The sequence below is a fragment of the Pocillopora verrucosa genome, chromosome 6 (assembly GCF_036669915.1).
Source record: "Pocillopora verrucosa isolate sample1 chromosome 6, ASM3666991v2, whole genome shotgun sequence".
NCBI lineage: Eukaryota > Metazoa > Cnidaria > Anthozoa > Scleractinia > Pocilloporidae > Pocillopora > Pocillopora verrucosa.
The window spans coordinates 19,955,625-19,973,470 of record NC_089317.1 but is presented as its reverse complement, the minus strand read 5'-3'; the positions used below and the strand labels follow the sequence as shown (position 1 = coordinate 19,973,470).

The following is a 17,846-nucleotide window of genomic DNA, read 5'->3' as shown; positions in this document are numbered from 1 at the left end:
GAATCCCGGAAGAGCTTGTTTCGGTTTCTGATCCACAGATTTGAAGAACGTAACCAACTAAACAAAATTTATATGACATAAAAGCGGCGGTCATACAGTTCGTGATCATGCATGATATTTACAGATATCTCTATTTCAATTGTAAGCGGAAAGGGAAGTTATTACACAGTTTATTTGCTTTCTAAATGAGTCAAGACTGTACCAGTGGTGGGGGGGGGGGGGGAAGTAGCGTTGGGGAGGGGGGAAGTAACGTTGGGGAGGGGAAAGAATTGGTTGTTCTCAGGCTGGATGCATTTAAACATGTTGAATGCATAAATTTTCGATGTGATTGTTTTTTCTGTTGAAACAGTCTTGAAGTTCGATCCACGAATTTGTTTTGTATTCTGATTATTTTTTGGGGAAGGTCAATGGTAATATAATAATATTTTTTGGTGAAGGTTAATTCCCCCCCCCCCCGGGTGGGGGAATTAATCTTCACCATCCTCTCCTCCTTTTGAATTATTTCTAACGGTATATATATATATATACACTAGTTGAGACGTGATCCGATGTAGGAAGTAGTCGATTCGTCGTCGTCGTCGTCTTCGCTGAAGCCCTCTGGCTAAAATCTTGCATTACATGTTATTCAAGCACGTATCTTATACTTTGTCTAGTTCTTTCCCGCTGTTCATCTTTCATCGATTCTTTTTTATTTAGGTGTCCATTTAACGCTATAGCATTTTTTAAAGTAAAACCGATCTTTTATACAACGTTATATTAAAATTCAGGCTGATCACGCTAATTAGGTAAATTCAATAACACCATAAAGATGAGATTTTAACTTCGGACGCTGAATGCATTAAATGTACTTTTTAGTTTAAAATTGGAATGAGGAATATCATTCAAATATATGTTTGAGTCGCCGTTGTGCGCGGTGCTATGTACTAGGAAACTAAGTATAACTCTAAATAGGAAAAATTTGTGACGCGAACGCTTCCCGGAAAGAGAATGAATGAATCTATTTCTGTTGCTCTTTGATGACAACCAATCAACCGGAAATCCCTCGTCGTCGCATTTTAAACTAAACGCTACGAACAGAAGTTCTGTAGCAAGCGCTAAAGAAAAGAAGTCTAAACTTCCAGTTGACTTCATCATCTCAAAATTTATGTAGTTCAGTTTGAAGCCACATTATTTCCTGATATATATATATATATATCTTCAACGCGAAGGGGACCAAAAAAAATTTTATTCAATTAAAAAAATTACTATAAGCGGTGAAGTAGAAATGAATATACGACGAGGACTTTGGGGATGGAAATCTAGAACAAGATTCAATAGGATTCATTTTAAAGATACGAAAATCTCCCCAAACCTCCCGTATCCAAGTCTACACTCGCATAATTTAATTTGACGAGATTACTTACCCAATTGTTGAATAAATTTCAAGTGACTGAATCACTCGCTTCCTCGTCACGAAGATTGGGTCAGATTGTGACCTCAACAGCCACAAGGCGAACGTCGACTGAAAACATACCTTCTATCTGAAGTCGCGGGAAGCCATGTATTTACAAATTATTACTGAAAACATATTACCATAACGAACATGAAACTGAAATAAGACACCGTTTTCTTTCTAAAATTAAGCGCTGCTTTTGACACGTGCCTCGTGAACAATTGAACCGAACGAAACTGAAGTGGATAAATGATGAGAATTCGAGAGAGACGGAGAACATCGATCCTGTAAGATCTCTCTTTCATATTTATCCACAGTTGACAAAATTTTCATTTTCAAACGACACAGTTTTCGCACCGATAACGGTTACAGTAGTTTAGCTGATTATAGTCATGGAAAGTAACTATGTTCATTTAATTAAAAAACCGAGTTGTGGCGTAATACTATACTTCTAGCAGTAAGCTGGGTGAGAAAAGGAAATCGAACTGATTTTCGTAAGAAACTGAAATATCAGACTCGTGACTAAGTATCGATAGTTACAATTCCGTTTTGAAACTGTAGCCCTAATTACTTCTGTTTTTAAGGTTCATATTGCCTCTTTTTCGCTGAAAGACTTGGCCAGACTGCGGTCGGGTTGATTGAAAATTGTAACTGACCAGGCCACTAGACGAAAACTTTTAAGGAAAAATAAGGAGACAGCAAATTTACTACTGGACAAAGTACGTTTCATCATCCGAAAAAAAAAATTACCTCATTCAGCTATATATGTACATATCACCTGCTTGTCTGATCTTTCAATTTCATTTACTGAGGCTCGCTAAATCTTCACGCTGAAAAGGAAAGGGGGGGGGGGGGCGGGCGGGTGGGGACTAAGGGTAAACTGCAATTTAAATGATACGAGTTATATTTTTAGCCACTAATTACTTCACTGAGAGATAAACGAGTTGGAGCGTTTTGCTATGAAAAATCCAACTCTGTTGCTATGTTGCTCTGGTCAGTTGGGAACCATCTGAATTAATTCAGCCGGGACGTTCGTTTTAGTGTTTGCCCGTGACCAGGACATGTGTCACACAACGAAAAGACACAAAGGGGTGCGCAGTTGTTTAAAGAGGACATTTTCTATAAATTTTACCCATGTCTCGCAAGTTGTAAAAGCCAAGAACTGAGCTAGAAAGTTCTCCCATTTGCGAATCAATGTGCTAAACTCGATAGGACATTTGCAGTAGCCGACGGAAGTACCCCGATTAATCTTGGCATAGAGTCATGATCGAAAGCAACGCCACTTTTTAAAGGTGCTTTGTCACTTTCCAACAAATCACGCTGGATTGGTTTCGCTGTGTTAATAATTTCATGGATGTCTTTTCGACGCTCGAAAAGTCTTACATCATTTGGATCTTGGTCACCTGATCGACATACTTCTGAATTGGTTCGCTTGTTTTCGGTTTCATCGGTTAGGTCAATTATGATTGGTTGATTCGTTGGTGTTATCTTGTTACTCCTAGCTTTGCTGTTGGTGGAAGTAATGGCGATATCAGAAGTGAGGGCACCAGAAGAGGTTATGTTGGCGCTGATTCTATTTGGCGAATTTCCAATTTCAAGCGATTTTTTTATTTCGTATGACTGGTTGACGTGAACACTGGACGTGAAAGTGCCAAAAGTGTTGTTGGCGGAAGTTAACGTTTGGGAAGTGATGGCCTTGACTTGACTAGGTGACGGTGTCATCTCAGGCAATCGGCTAAGTTCGCCGAATCTCTTTACCTTAGGGCTTGTGTCCTTACCATACAAACGTTTGTCAGGGTGAGGTTGACTTAGAGGCGTCTTGCAAGCATCTTTCGGATTAGAAATCTCGCTAGATACCTGATCATTGATAATTCCGAGCACATCGTCACCCGAACAATGTCTCTTGCGTTGTTGTTCGGGATAATTATCACGATCTGCAGCAGTTGTAGCATTTCGTTTAAATGAGAGAAAATCAGCGCGTCCCATGCCATTTCCTGGTTTTCCTTGAATTCCATCAGCTGATGAATAACAAAGGTTGACGGAGCAAATTCTGTGTCTTTTCTCTTCTTCGTTGCATGTTGAAATAAGACTTGGTGTTGGCTTTTGCGAAGGGCATGAAGAAGGACAATGCTCCTGATTTATCACTCCTGGTATGCTGGGCTTCTGCTCTTGTGAGCTGTGAAAGACACTACCTTCCATTACATCAGGACAGGCCTGAGATATGGTGAGGATACCATCCGTTTGTCTAACAGGTGAGGCACATCCCTCGATCGAACCATCTTTTGCTGTACAGCTCTTGCCCGTTTCTTTGTGTTGATTGGTGACTTTATTAAACGTCGTTTTTGTTGAATGTTGACACACCTTCATGCAGAGGTTCGTAATTTCGTGATTGCAGTTGGTTGTCAATGGAAGCTGTTCGTTGCGGGAAGACATTAGGCCACGCCTTGTGCTGCCATAACAGGAGTCTGCAATGCCACAGTCTCGGCCCAAGTGATGGTACGTCACAGCTGTGGAATGGTTTGGCTTTAAGGCGATTCCATTTTCAGTTGAAGATGAAACGCAGCAGAATTGGCTATTCATAAATGCTTTTTCCTCTCTGGTCAAGAATAGTCCAAAGCCATCGCGGTTTTTGCGGAAAAAGTCATCAGATGTAGTTTTGCAGCTTGCCGCGTTCAGTATCGAAGAACAAGAGAAAGCTGGAGGAAAACAAAGAGAAAAGTATGTCCAGATTTTGATTTTGTCCTTACGTTATTCTTTGGCAAGGTCGCAGGGGGAGAGGGGTAGGGGGAAACGGACGCCCCACTAATTAATTGTTCGACACCAACATTTTTGCAACGACAGGATCGCATGTTGCTACACAATATAAGTTCCCCCCCTCTTAACAAAAATTCATGGATCAACTCCTGCAGAGTAGCTGTTAGCGAGGAACCTTTTGAAAATACTGACGAACAGAGCAGTTAGTTTGTGTGCGAAAGAAAAAGATTCAATTAAGCATGTGAAACCTCTTGACACCATCTATACTCCCTCTATTAGAGTAAAGAAAGCCTTTAAAATATACAAATAGAAATATATGCTTACATTGTGATCAAAGCACCTTTCAGTCCCAACTGACATTTGAAAGAGTCATTTGAGGTAATTTCATACCTTGAAATGTCGATCGGATTACACTGCTAACCACTCTCTACTGATTGATAATGGTATTAGAACCGAGTGGAGTCCAATTCGGTCTGTAATCATACGAGTGATAAACAAAATCGGACGACCGCGAAGCGGGAGTCCGATTTGTTAGTCACGATGTACTTTACCGCTGTGCATATATTTAACAGCTGTGCACATTTTGAGGCGACTGAGGAACAAGTCAGAGCATAAGAGTACAATGCAAGAGACAGGGGAGGGGTGTGTGAGTGTGCAGTGTTTGTGCAAGTAAGGGAAGGCGACAGCGTTGTTCCGAAGCGCGTGAATGCGCGCGTCTTTGTTTCTCCCTCTTAAATTCTTTCCACTTCCTCGACCTAAGCTTAAGATTTTTGCTGGCGCTTGATAAGAGGAACGAGAGGCTGTGAAATTTTTGGAGAAGAAGTAATCACGATCAAAATTACTGCGCACCAATGCAGTAATCACAGATTTATTCCCTAGATACATGTGACCCTAAACACATTTAGAAATATTCAAAACTGCATAAATAGGTTGATCACGAATATTTTAAATTATCTACTCACCTGGAATCTTCTGTGCAGCAGAGTAGACTCCGTTGGAAGTTGTAAACTTCACCGTGGAATGAGAATTGTTACAATGAGCAGAGTGAAAAGTTCTATGGCCCCAACAATTTTGCGGAAAAGACGGATGTCCATTGACGTGAATCATGTTTGGCACCGCCTCTACAATAAAATAACAAACCAAATACAATAGGTTGTGGTTTACTGCACTGCATATGGGCAGGAATGAATGCCCCGAAGTCAAAAATTTTCATATAATTTCCATTGAAAGGTTCTCTCAAACTTCTTAAGAGTATCAAGCGATACCACAACACTTAAATAGAAAATCATTCTGATCGGAATGCTAGGCACGGTCAGAAAATAGACTAAATGCCCAGCTGTCACAGAAAACCTCATTCAAACCAACTAAAAATTCTTCGATGCTTGTTTAGAAATGCCGAGCAATTTTGGGAGCAACTGCAGAATACCCTGTCACTTTGGTCCACTTCATTTACACGTGTCGGAAGGCTTTGAAGATCGAGGCATAACACAATTAACGTTCTTCTCATTCAATGACTTGTAAATGAGTGGCAGGGTATTCTGCAGCTTAGCCTAAAGTGTTTTTGTGTCTACAACCCAAGCGACTCTAGGTGTGCACAAGCTTGGAAAATTTTTCAACTAAACACTTGAAAATCAAAATAGTTCTCGTAGTCTTTTGACATTTCTAAACCCTCTGATCCTTTACAAAGTGTTATAGAACCTTTCATTGGGAATTCTGTTAAGATTTCTGACTGCTAGGTATGTAGACATTGCAGAGACAGTAAGTTAAATTAAATTTATTCATTTGCGCAAACTCCTAGATAGAACCGGAATGTTCTGTCCGAATCATTGAAGATTTCTAGGACGTTGCTTGCCAACTTTAAAATCTTACTTTAATTTTGAAAATTGTAGGAAACATTAAAATCGAATTTAAGAAGGTTTTCATGTGAGCAACTTAAGACTGTTTGCCGGTTTATTTAGAAATACGTGACACAAAAACCTTGTTGTTATTTTAATTAACGTGACCCACTATGTTTTGTTTGGTCTTTCTTTTTTGAATAAATGAATAAAATGCCTTTTGTCACGTCTGTTTATCACAGTTCTGTAGAGAACCCCAAGGGCTATATCATTCCTTGAATAGTTAGCATGCACGCGCGAGATAACTGCCTTCAAACCCCTTGACGAGTCCGTAGTCAATACGCGCTGTTTATTGAGCTTGACAGTTTTTCGCCATGAGAAAAAAACTTTTTTAAGGTTTTCTTTGCCTGAGGTGCAAACTTAGTAGAACCTTTGTAAAAACTTCCTATGTGACACTGACCTCGCTTCAGCTTGGAACAGGAAGTCAATACTGTACAATACAATACTTATGAAGCTTGACTGAGTCTCAGTAGCGCCAGTACTTCTTACTAACAATAAAGAATACGACATCTCCTCTATTGCAGTGTAAATGACAAACACACAGACAGTTTGATGTCACTGTCTCAGATTTGAAATTTTAATTTACCATTGATGAGAAAAATTAACAATCTTTCCGTATAAATGCCGCTTGCGAAACTAACATTGAATCCTTTCGACTCCGTGATGAATTCAAGCTGACTGACTCAACACTGAAAACTTTATGAATAAATTTTTTAGTTGTTTTTCCGGTTGGTTTTTCTCTTTATTTAGCAATTACACTATTACAACGAATGAATAGTCGACTGTGTATAATTTTTTAATTAGTAAATTCTTACTCAGAACTGATCATTTCCTTCTTAGGGAGTGTCCTTCAAGGCTTGCGATAGCAGATGAGCTTCTCAGTTGAATTATAAAAGTGACTGACGCAATCAAGCATCGAATTTGATCACTTCGCTTCACTGAAGGCGAAACGATGAATGAAGTTGTGGGACTGCTGGTATTATCATTATATCAAGTTTTCTCAGTCTAGATGCAAAGTTGCTTTTCAAACAAGACACAACAGGTGCTCTAAGGAGTCCGCAGCTTTCATGCCAGATCTCGCCAAATGTTCGGCGATTGTGAGAGTAGAATTAATAGTCAGGAATGCGGCAGTTGATCAGCGTGAGGCACGAGTAACGCGTCTCTTACATTCGGTATGTAATAGAGTTAACGCAAATTGAAAAAACTTACCTGGTCAACTTCAAACTTTAACACAGATACGCCTCAGTGTCTGCTCTGCACTATTTCACAGGATAACTTAATCACTGCGCTGCACTTCTGACACAGATAACAATAAATAAAATCTTTTTTGATGCGGCGCCGTGTAGTAAGTTTTACGACAAATCTTTTCTAATTTGTGTGTGATTTGACCAATCATAGGCAAGAGGTATGGTAGGTATCACTTAAGCGATGAACGGCATAAAACCGCAATCGCTGAGATGCTATGATTGACGCACATGAAGCGTCGTGAGAGATCCTGATTGGTAAGACCGCCAGTGGTTCAAATGACGTGACAGACCAATCAAACGCCACAGCGTCGGCTCAGCGTATTTTCCTTCCGAGTCCTAACGTTGTTCAACAAATATTGAGTCAATCTGTACTTGGATCCGTTTATATCGAATTAGCCAGATCACCATCAATCATTCCGAGCACGCTTAATTTCATTTGACCGAGTAAACGGCGGCTGTCAAAGAATTTATAGCGACAAAAAAACAACGCATTCAAACAGTTGATTCGTAATAGCCCGTAATTACTTGCCCGCGGGCGATGATGTTGCTAGTTATGGCTCGCTAAATATAGGCCAAAAATTGTTTACTCCTTTCTAATACAACTTCCTTCACGGTTGACACTATTACTCTTTTTGTTTGTGCCCTTAAAAATAGTGCCAAAAACTGCTCAATAGCCCTCGTTAGCCTTTCAGTTTTGCTTGCCCATTTCATGTCATGCGGTAAAACTCTGTAGAGAACTGTTTCTTTCAAAGTTCTTCTTTGAAATTTCCTTTTATTCATTTGCATATGTACGCATCATTTACAAAAGCAGCCTGAAATGGGTAGACGAAACATATAAGCTAATCAGGCTTATTATTTCTAACCATGGTGTAGTCAATTCTCTGGTATATTTAGCTGCCAGAGTAACACCACAGGATACTAGAACAACTCGAACCTGTATAGGCGGCACCGTATTCAGCAGTGACCCGGTATTTATTTCCCCTCCTTAGAGAGTAAAGAAACGATCACTGCGACGCCGTGGACAACATTGCTTAAATTAAGCTTATATTTTACCTACGAATCTCGCGATACCCCAAAGTCATTTAGTGTGTTTCTCACTGTAAAAACTATCTCGAAATGAATATGGAACACAGCGTTAACTGAGAAATAGAAATTATAAAATTAGATGTCGTCGTTCAAGGACAAGGCAAAGTTTGGTAATTTCACGTTGTTGTTTGGCAGAGGAAGCACAAAAATTTACAAAGATTTATAATGCTCTTGCACAGCCATTTTTCTGCTCATTAAATCTTTTGTTCAGTGACGTTTCCGTTCCCTTTGACGTCGTGGACTTTAACTCCCTAATCACTGTAATTTTCACCTCTATCAAGTCTATTAAGCGGTCGCGGTTATCCTTTACTAAGTCCCAACGGCCTTTTTATATTGTCACTTAAAGCCAAACCGCCGAAATAAAACTAAGAATAACCAATCTTTCGTGAAAATTCTATCTTCTCTTCCAAAATCAAAATAAGTAGTATTTTGAGCGAGATTCTGTACATTACGAGGTCAATTATGGCATAAAACTTAATTTTATATCGTCTTTTTATAACACCCTTAATCTGTGGAACTGTTCTGTGGGTGACCGCTTGATGGGTTTGTTTGTATCGAGTTTATATATCCATAAGCACGTATATCAAGATTCATATTTCTGCGAAGTTTTATAAACATCCTTACATTCGACTGAGAGCAACCGGAATTGACACTTTTAATTTAGAGATAATTTTGTTTTTTTTTACCGACACCATTTTGAAGGAAACAAATGACTAAGTTGTAAAGCTACTGCAATGCGTCAGAGAACTGTGTTCAAAGATAGCAAAATTATTTTTAGCCATCTTCACTTCTTTAAAGCCATTAGGAAATTCTAAATAAAGAAACCCACACGATTTAGCCCAAGGAGTCGGAAATTTTGTGTGCGGTTTAAGAGTTTCCATGTCGCACCCAAAACCGCAAGCTACGCAGACAACGCGCTATGACGTTCCTTTAATGCAACTGTACGGATATATATACTACATCTTTTTTCTAAATATTTGATAACTTGTTATATTTATATTCCACCTCTTATTAGCACAATAACTTTCACTTGCAAATTAAATAAAGAATTCTTCCAAAACCATCCTCCACGCTACCAGCATTGATAATGCACATACATGCTGCCGGTTACATAAAAAGCTATGTCCCCATTGAATTGAAATATCAATTACATTACTTTCAGTGCACCATTTATAATATTTGCAAAATCTCAGTCCTAATTCATCTTGTTAGACTTAGCAAATCGACAGTGGTTTTAGTATGGTTTGTACCCTTATCAGTAATGATATTCGTCATCACAGTGGTCAAACTGTTGTAGACTCATGGAGCGCACAAATTATGGAAAATTACAACAAATTACTAAAACAGCTTTGATTAAGAAGCTTGCAACATCTTTGCCAATTGTGATAGCTTATAGGCCGTGAGGGACTGCAAGAGAGCGTAGCGCAATGCATCATTAAACTGTATGGAAGTTCTTGGCCTAGTGCGAGGCGTGTTTCTGCAACCTTTCTCTTCACTTTTATGTTGTATGTTGGGTAATTGTATCGTCTAAATTTCCTATCCCGTTTCGCTAAATAGTCCAGGAATCTTGAGAGGTAATATTTGTTTCATTTACGCTGAACTGAAGCGGTTTTGTGTCACCTTGTGTATTCTCGCGCTTTTCTTGTTTGCACAGATGGAAATGCCCACAACGAAGGATCAAAATAGCATCACGGGAAAGCCAAGAAGGCACTCTTATTGCTGTGCTGCTTAGTTTGAAGGGTCAACAACTTTGAAGGAACAACTTGCGTCAAAAGCTGGTCTGCCGGAAACGTATAACTCCAGTTTCTGATACTGGAAACACAGAAACGAAGGAAGTTTTACTCGGCGTTACAGAAAACAATCAAAATGTCCTCAGAGGAATACAAAAACTATGGTTCAGAGGAATCAAATTAACGGCGTCAGTATGATACATTCAAGGTAAATTCCTCAGTGGAAGTTTATTTTGAGGTGATATTAGTGACGAAAGAGAGGAAATCTTTTAAAATAACAACATTTTTCGCGAAATTGTTAACTGACGACAGCCTGCTACTGAGTTGCTCAAAAAACAGAATTCCCTTAACTGCAGGTGGCCTCTGCCGACTAAAATGTGAGAAGAAAAAGAAATTTTTTCGCGGGGAAGAGAGAGGAGCAAGTCCTTTACTTGATAAGTCTCTTTTATTCCGACACTTTTTGTCACTAACGGTTTTGCGTCACGCAACACCTAAACTCAACATAGTTGTGTGACAGATCCGTCGGGTTAAAACGACCAGGTTTAATTCTAAAAAAAAAGAAAGTCGAAAAAGCCATTGGCAATAAAGTTTATAATATCATTTCGCTGTGGCTGCCAAGCCTACCTTTATGATAAGTATTTTTCTTTCAGGATTGAGAATGGAATTGTACCTGGTGTAAAACAAGTAATTCCGTTTTTTTTTGCCGGCATAAATATTCTTTACTGAAAAGCTCCTCACATACCTAAAAATAACTTGTAATCACAGTATCATTATTATTGTATATTTTGATTCTTTTTTGTGGGTATTTTGTTTTTTAAGTAAGAAGCATGTAGAGTCCACCACGGCAACTGAGTCAATATATTCACACTATTCAATTCAATAATTTTTAAGTGTTGAACATCGGAGGTTTCTGTAGTGTAGTGGTTATCACGTCCGCCTAACACGCGGAAGGTCGCAGGTTCGAGCCCTGCCAGAAACATTTTTCAATTTTTTTCATTAGGGTATTACCTATTACTTTTTTTCTTCTATTTCCAAGTGTTTAAGGGGAGATGTGTTGGTGTCTTTGTGATAGGATTACTCTGGACAAAAATATTTCGTGAAATGGGCTTTATGGAAGTCCACAATGATAAAAATTTTAATGATAATTAGCATAATCAACTGGGCTTGTCAACCCTCAATATTCGAACATATTTTCCTCTTGCTTCTTTGGGTCGACTCTCCAGGGAGTTATTTGGTCTAGTAGGCATTTGATCGGTCCGATATTAAGTGCGGAAGTTTTACACTCGTGAATAAAGCAAGGTAAGTACCCTGAGTTTTTGTCGATCGGCCCGCATAAATTATCTTGAATAAGATCGTAACTTAGGTAGTCACGAGGCAAACTTGCATCATATGTGTCCGATCTGTCGACTCTCCTCATATCTCCAAAGTCGTCCATATATGAGCTGTCGAGGTATGCCTTTTTATGATTGTGTCTCAGGTCTAAAACGAAAAAAATTAGCACGAAATGTGATATTTTTAAAGTGATATGTTGAGCGTGTGAAGCGAAAAATATCGGCTCGACGCTTTCGTGTTGGTAGCAGAGCGCTACGCTCATGTGTGGTTTTAGTGGGACTGCTTTCTTTACCAGCGATTTCCGGCATTGGTCATTAAAGAGACAATTTATCCTCTGCCATAGCTCTGGCATTGCTTAGCTCTGGCATAGCTCGCCTAAATGAACCATTGAACCACCTTTGCCACCTTCGCCAGTGATCGGTATAACCAAGTTCCGTCGCAAACTAAGACTTCCAAACTAATGAAGGGAGCAACTGTGTTATGGAATAAAATCTGAACGTATTTGAATCGGAAGTTCGTATTTAAAGGCTTTCTTCTTTATCCTACACTCGACATGTTTCTCGTTGAGAAAGGAAATTCGATCTTGTAAGATATTATTTTAATATTTCCTACTAAGTCCTGATAAAAAAGTATTCAAAATTGTATTACCGTGTGATGATCATGAGTTGACAACCAAACGGTCAAAGTACATGTGAAAACTACATCGCTCATGATAACCGCTTTTATATAGTCTGAAAAATCACGTGAACAGCACATGTTGTCAATCCAAGGTACATAAAACAGCTGCCATTTTCTTGATGAAGCGCTTTGTTTTCAAGCACATTTATTTGGACAAAGACTTTTTTTAAGGTGAATCTTTCTCGTTGTATGCATTTATTACGATCCCACTGTCGCTTCATATTTACAAATTCGATTTTTATCCGTATTCGTCGCCGCTTGGCCAAGAAAAAAACCCAAGAATTTGAGCGAATTGTTCAGGCGCTGGACTAATTAGAGCCCTGAGAGACGGATTTAGTTTGTCAGACGTATTGCATGACTCCACCGCAAAATCGACCCGCAAAGGGAAATTTTTGAATTCAATTTGGCGTAGAGAAGATTTGAATCTTAGCCATGACACCAGCAAGAGCAGAGCTTTGCTTTCTATGATGGTGGATTTTTCAATTATTTTAAGGACTTAGAATTTGCAAGAACCACATGGGAGAAACTTGCCAACGTCGAGGAACAACGAGGAAAAAGTTTCTAGCAAGGAAATCCACAGGCTTAAAAGTTAAAAATGTGGTGAGTACATGTTGTTATTTATGTGGTCGGTGACCGTCAGTTTCAAAGTCCAACCATGAACACGAGACATTGGCAATTCAATTCCCAAGAATCTATTAAGTAGGGTATGCTGGCCCACGCAGACGACACGGTTACACCTTTTTTTTTTCAAGTAATTAGATATAAATATACAGCTCTGTTCTAAGTTCATATTGTATCCCATATGGTCTAGTGGTTAGGATCCGGCGCTCTCACCGCCGTGGCCCGGGTTCGATTCCCGGTGTGGGAACAGGTTAATTTTGGTTTCATGGATCTTTTTTTTTCTCGTCAAATTTTCACGGTACGGTTTTTAACCTATTGTTTCTCCTTCTCTTCGCTTTCTTTGCTGTCATTTTGATTTTTTAGTATTGGGAAAAGTTCATGTATTGAAAGGCAACTGAAGCACTCACCACTGACTTGGCTTAGATGTTGAATGCCAAATGTGTAGCTGGAATTAGGAGGAAAATTTGTGTCGACGTTTAACCACTTTGCCAAAATGCAAAAGGAAAACAGCAAAGAAGTGCCTCTGCGTTTAGTTTTGCAAGGCCCCGTTGAAAATGAAGAAGTACTCCCCGCCTGCATCGTTAAACAGGAGAATGATTCGACAGACAATACTGGCCAGCTTGCATCCCCTACGTTCGAATTACCTCTGAAATACCACATGATTCATGGCGAAGATGGAACAAACGTGCCCCTTATGAAACGTGTTAAACTGGAAAATGATGATTCATCTTTCTTGGAGAATGAAGTAAGTCTTTCGTGTTCAAGCAAAACCAGCTTGTTCAATATTGTCAGTGAAGTGGCTCAGTGGCTTGAAAACAAAACGACTACTCCGTCCTTTGATTCAAATAAAGATTCTGGACTAGACATTGCAAATAATAGGAATCCATTGATACAAAACGACTCTAAAAGTCTTGAAAGCACTGGAGGACAGTTAGAAGACTTATCTCATAGTATTAAAGTGAATGAGGGTACTACTGGTCATGAGGATTTTGAGTCTCCGCTGACCACCATTAATAGTTACAACGATGCGGACAAATCTGGCCTGCCATCTGGGGAGCTAGGTCAAGCTGTAACAACAACACCGACTCCAAGAACAATTAAGAGCCTTAACTCTGGAGTTCATGAAGGTTTTGCATTTGATCATGTCTTATTGCCTAAAGTTGTTAGCGTGCGCTCAGTATTATCAACATCGAGTTCACCCGCAGCTGAATTAATTCCTAATTTGCAACAGACAAGTTCACCAATACCCCATAGGAAGGCTTTCCCCGATCAACGTACTGCTGAAGTAATTTGTTGTGACGAGGAAGAAGCTGCTGATGCTCATCAATTAAGTGCGGATGCTTCTGTGACCTCGAATGACAGTCTCCCGGAAAACTCTAATACAAAAGTTCAGTCACCGAAACACAACGATCTCTTACTGACCTTCACCCAAGAAGATGGAAAAAAAGATATGTTTCTCGTGATAAAAGACGAAGTGTTTGCTGTGCAACGTTTTTATTATAGAGGAGAGTCGTATTTAATTCACACTGACAGCAAAGGAAAGAAAACTGTTTTAGCCAAAGCACAGAGAGAAAAAGACGCAGGATCCCAAAGTAAAAGCGGTGTACTTGCATCTGTTGGCGAGACGGTCTTAATTCAGCGAGGTAAGACGAGGTATATTTCGTCATCTGCTATGAGGCAGTCAAGAAACATGCCATGCCAAGAGAACTCCACGCAGAAATCTAAGGAAGTACGGTGGACTATTCACCCAGCGTTGCGAAGAAGTTCTGTTCAAACGTCTCAAACAAACGCGAGAGAGACGGTATACATACCTACAAAAGTAAATGAGTCTAATCCTGTCAGCAGTAGCACGCAAGTGCCAAACAAGCCGCCTCTGATTCACATAAATCGAAAAAGTGCCGAATCATCGGAGTACGTGTGCGGACCTCTAGGTGAGCCGGAAAAATCGCCTGCTGGTCAGCTACGTCTTCCTGCTCAAGCTAGTGACGAACGACAGAATTCGCTCATCAATGGTTTACTTCAAAACTTAAAAGCTGACAATCGTTCAAGAGCACATTTTCCTTCGAGAGCTGTTAACGCCCCATCGGATAGATGGTTTAATCAACCATCTAACGTCAATAGAGATATCGTGACTAGAATTGATCTCAGCTGCGATGAGGAGATTGTAAACGGTCCTAATCAGCGTTGCAACTCCGGAACTCAAAGTACCCTCGGTCACGGTCGGAAGGGTTATCTAACTACAGAAACTATCGACCGTGGGTTACTTGCTCTCGATGAAAGAACAAGGACTCCTTCAGTAGGAAATGAGAGAACAGTCGACAGCAGATGTGAGTCGCTAAAGCGCATCACTGATAACTTTGCATCAAATGAGAAACCCGTCCAACAAACTTTGACTAATCCCTTAGGTTTTGCGGACTCCTCTAGTAGGGAAATTGAAGCCACAAGATATTCCTATGATGCTGTAAATAAGTGGCTTAACAAAAGTACACTCAATGGTAGATATCAACAGATGAGAAACGTAACTCAAAGACTTGGTAGCGCCGTCTCACAAGAAAATGCCGAAAGCCATACCATTAGGAACAAAAATACAGATCGCAGTGATCAGAGAACTCACCCAAATCAGTCAAATTTTTATAACGGCTGCCTTCCACTCCAACCTCGTTCCACCGTACCTGATCGCAGTTTTGATTCGTTACAAGGCAATTTTCGATCTCGTACCTATGGAGTAGCTAAAGGAAAAAGCAAAATATTGGAGATACTCGAATCATGGAAACGGCGCCGACAATCGAATGTCTCAAATAAAGACTGTCAAGTGCTAAGACAGCTTTTAAACAGAACCCATCAATCAGTCAGTTCTGTTCAAAACAACAGTCAGGTGAATAAATCTCAAAGCGCAACAACAGCGGGCAAAAATACACAAGGAATTTGTAAAGCTTCATCTACCAAAAGTGTCACTCCAATAATTACCCAGGTTTCGTATGGTTTAAGTGCTAACTCTAAAGCTGGAGGTTTCCTTCTTCCAAAGAAATCTGCAACAGCGCTCGTAATCAATCAGGGGCGTCCTATTTACGTTGATGCGACCAACTCGATCATTGACGAAGGATGGAGATTAGGGAACGTTGGTCAGCGGTTTTTAAATGTAGGAAACACGGTTTCAGGTCTTAATTCAAATATTTCCGGAAATGTTACAATATCACAGCCAGTCTCTCTAGGTAGTAGTGTGAGTCAAAACGAAGTACGCCAGATGAACAGTGGCTTAACTTTAGGTCAGCAGTTATCTAACAGCACAACTTCTTCAACGACTAGTTCATTAACAACGGATCAGCGCCTTGACACTTCGCTTGCGCAATTTTCTGCCTCAAAACTCGACGAACACCGTATTGTCAATAACATATTAAAACCAGTCAATACTTCTATATTAGGAACTGAAAGAACTGTGATCTCGGGTGGAAAACAGAGTTATATATGTGAAGGCACATCAAACGCTGCTAAGCTGAGGGCGATTACCAAGGGAAGGGTGATTGATGAGCCACGAGAGTTTGTTAAGCCAGGCGTGGTCGCCAAGGCAGGAGAGGCTGCTAAGCCACACGAGGTAATCGAAATAGCAGATTCGCCCCCAAGTTCAGACAGCACTAACTCTAATTGTAACGTGACAACTGATTGTGAAATTAAGGAAACTGATTGCACGATTGTTGGTGAACCATCAAGTTCCATAGCACAACTTCAGAGTTGTGTGGAGCAACTTCCACCGCTTGCCGGTAAAGCAAACAAAGCAGCAAATGAACTTCAAACGTGCAATCCATCAATAGCCCCGCATTCAACCAATCAGAAAAAAGCAGGAAAAGGAGCGCCGAGGTTAAAGGAGGAAGAGGCGGCGAAGATTCGCAACGAGGCGTTGAGAGATGAACTTGTTAAAAAGATTAATAACACACGCGAGAGATTCGAGCAAGAAGAAATCGAATGGAAGAAGTCTCGGCTGAGTAGACTGAAAATGGTGCTCATGAGGAAACTGGCTAAGCTTTCTGGAAGTGATATTATTGTAGATGACGAATGAAATCCGGCATTTGACCAGAACCTGTATTCCGAGCACTAAAAACATTTTTTTCTAATTTCAAATAAGCCTTCCTGGCCATGTATTTGAGTGAAAATTTCTTTGCGTCCAAACATGCTTTCAATCAAATGGTTTCTCTGGCGTGCAGATGAAACTCTTTTGAAGTGGCCGTATAAATTCAAATTAATTAGCAATTTGTTTTGGCTGAATCCTCGATTTTTTGACCTTCCGGCGTCCGGGGAAAGTTGTTCAACACTGAACCCTTAAGTTGGATGCGCACGTTTGTAGATTCCTCTTATCAGTCCTGATCCATTACGCTGCAAACACCTACTTCAGTGTGCTTTCTATCATTACTACATAAAATGCGAGAAAAACGGTGTCACAGTTTGTTGAGATTTATTTTGAAAACCCCTGAAAACAACAAAAAATTCAAATGAAAATAAAGCTAATTTACCTGCGTGCAAATCTGAAAAAGGAGTTTATTGGAAAACTCTAATCCCGGGTTAGCTTAACGTATGCGGACGAATCTGCCCTCAACGTCTATCTTTTTGTCGGAAGAAGAAGCCAAAAATTAAAACGAAAGAAAATACCTCTGTTCTGATAGTCAAACTTGCTGTACTAATCACAGTTTGAGTAAAAAACAAAGTTTATACACTCTACTTTCCCTTTTTGGATTTATGGGGATAAAAATACGTTTAAAGTATTTCTAAATCCAGAGCGGAAACTTTGCGGTGTTTTCAGAGCGGTCTATAAGTTTGTTGCATGGTAGGCCTGGTTACATGGCAAACTGTGTGAAATCGACGACGAAAGCGATGTGAATGTTGCGCGCGTAACTTTTAACTCAGACTTAATGCAATTAAGTTGGCAGGTGTTTTCTTTCAGACACCTTCAGTTATGCCCTTTACGACCTAATCACTCTTATGATAAGGGAAAGAAGTTGCTGGTACCAGCTATTACCTGTAACAAACTAGAATTGATACAAAAATGACGTTTTTGTTACAAGTTCAAATCAGACAAAAA

The 17,846-nt window shown here is 39.9% G+C and overlaps 2 protein-coding genes and 2 non-coding genes across 8 annotated transcripts; 3 read left to right on the top strand and 1 right to left on the bottom strand.

The window, feature by feature from the left end:
- Positions 1-1,827: 1,827 nt before the first annotated feature.
- Positions 1,828-7,641, bottom strand: LOC131793375 (uncharacterized). 2 transcript variants are annotated; one of them, XM_059110786.2, is made up of 4 exons: positions 7,291-7,641; positions 6,482-6,569; positions 5,149-5,307; positions 1,828-4,128 (listed from the first exon to the last, which is right to left on the bottom strand). In XM_059110786.2, exons 3-4 carry the CDS (start codon positions 5,291-5,293, stop codon positions 2,624-2,626), a joined length of 1,650 nt encoding a protein of 549 aa, XP_058966769.2. In that variant the 5' UTR covers positions 5,294-5,307; positions 6,482-6,569; positions 7,291-7,641; the 3' UTR covers positions 1,828-2,623. The 2 variants fall into 2 exon arrangements, with proteins under 2 accessions (XP_058966769.2, XP_058966774.2); XM_059110791.2 differs by lacking the exon at positions 6,482-6,569 and having other exon boundaries at positions 7,291-7,639.
- Positions 7,642-9,875: 2,234 nt separating this feature from the next.
- LOC131794139 (serine-rich adhesin for platelets-like) lies at positions 9,876-17,469 on the top strand. Of its 4 annotated transcripts, XM_066168831.1 has the most exons (4): positions 9,876-9,928; positions 10,069-10,352; positions 12,648-12,754; positions 13,139-17,469. In XM_066168831.1, the coding sequence occupies exon 4, from the start codon at positions 13,269-13,271 to the stop codon at positions 16,827-16,829; it is 3,561 nt and encodes a 1,186-aa protein (XP_066024928.1). In that variant the 5' UTR covers positions 9,876-9,928; positions 10,069-10,352; positions 12,648-12,754; positions 13,139-13,268; the 3' UTR covers positions 16,830-17,469. The 4 variants fall into 4 exon arrangements, with proteins under 4 accessions (XP_066024928.1, XP_058967642.2, XP_058967648.2 ...); XM_059111659.2 differs by lacking the exons at positions 9,876-9,928; positions 10,069-10,352 and adding an exon at positions 11,497-11,594; XM_059111665.2 differs by lacking the exons at positions 9,876-9,928; positions 10,069-10,352 and adding an exon at positions 12,260-12,325.
- Trnav-aac (transfer RNA valine (anticodon AAC)) lies at positions 11,051-11,123 on the top strand. Its single transcript has one exon. It is a non-coding gene; the product is annotated as a tRNA-Val (tRNA).
- Trnae-cuc (transfer RNA glutamic acid (anticodon CUC)) lies at positions 12,951-13,022 on the top strand. Its single transcript has one exon. It is a non-coding gene; the product is annotated as a tRNA-Glu (tRNA).
- Positions 17,470-17,846: the final 377 nt, after the last annotated feature.

Bases quoted from the DNA above. Each gene is read 5' to 3' on its own strand.
- LOC131793375 (XM_059110786.2), bottom strand. From the start codon at position 5,293: ATGATTCACGTCAATGGACATCCGTCTTTTCCGCAAAATTGTTGGGGC. The intron at 4,129-5,148 runs GTGAGTAGATAA...GTTTTCCTCCAG, and splicing joins TGCTGCACAGAAGATTCCAG to CTTTCTCTTGTTCTTCGATA.
- LOC131794139 (XM_066168831.1), top strand. From the start codon at position 13,269: ATGCAAAAGGAAAACAGCAAAGAAGTGCCTCTGCGTTTAGTTTTGCAA.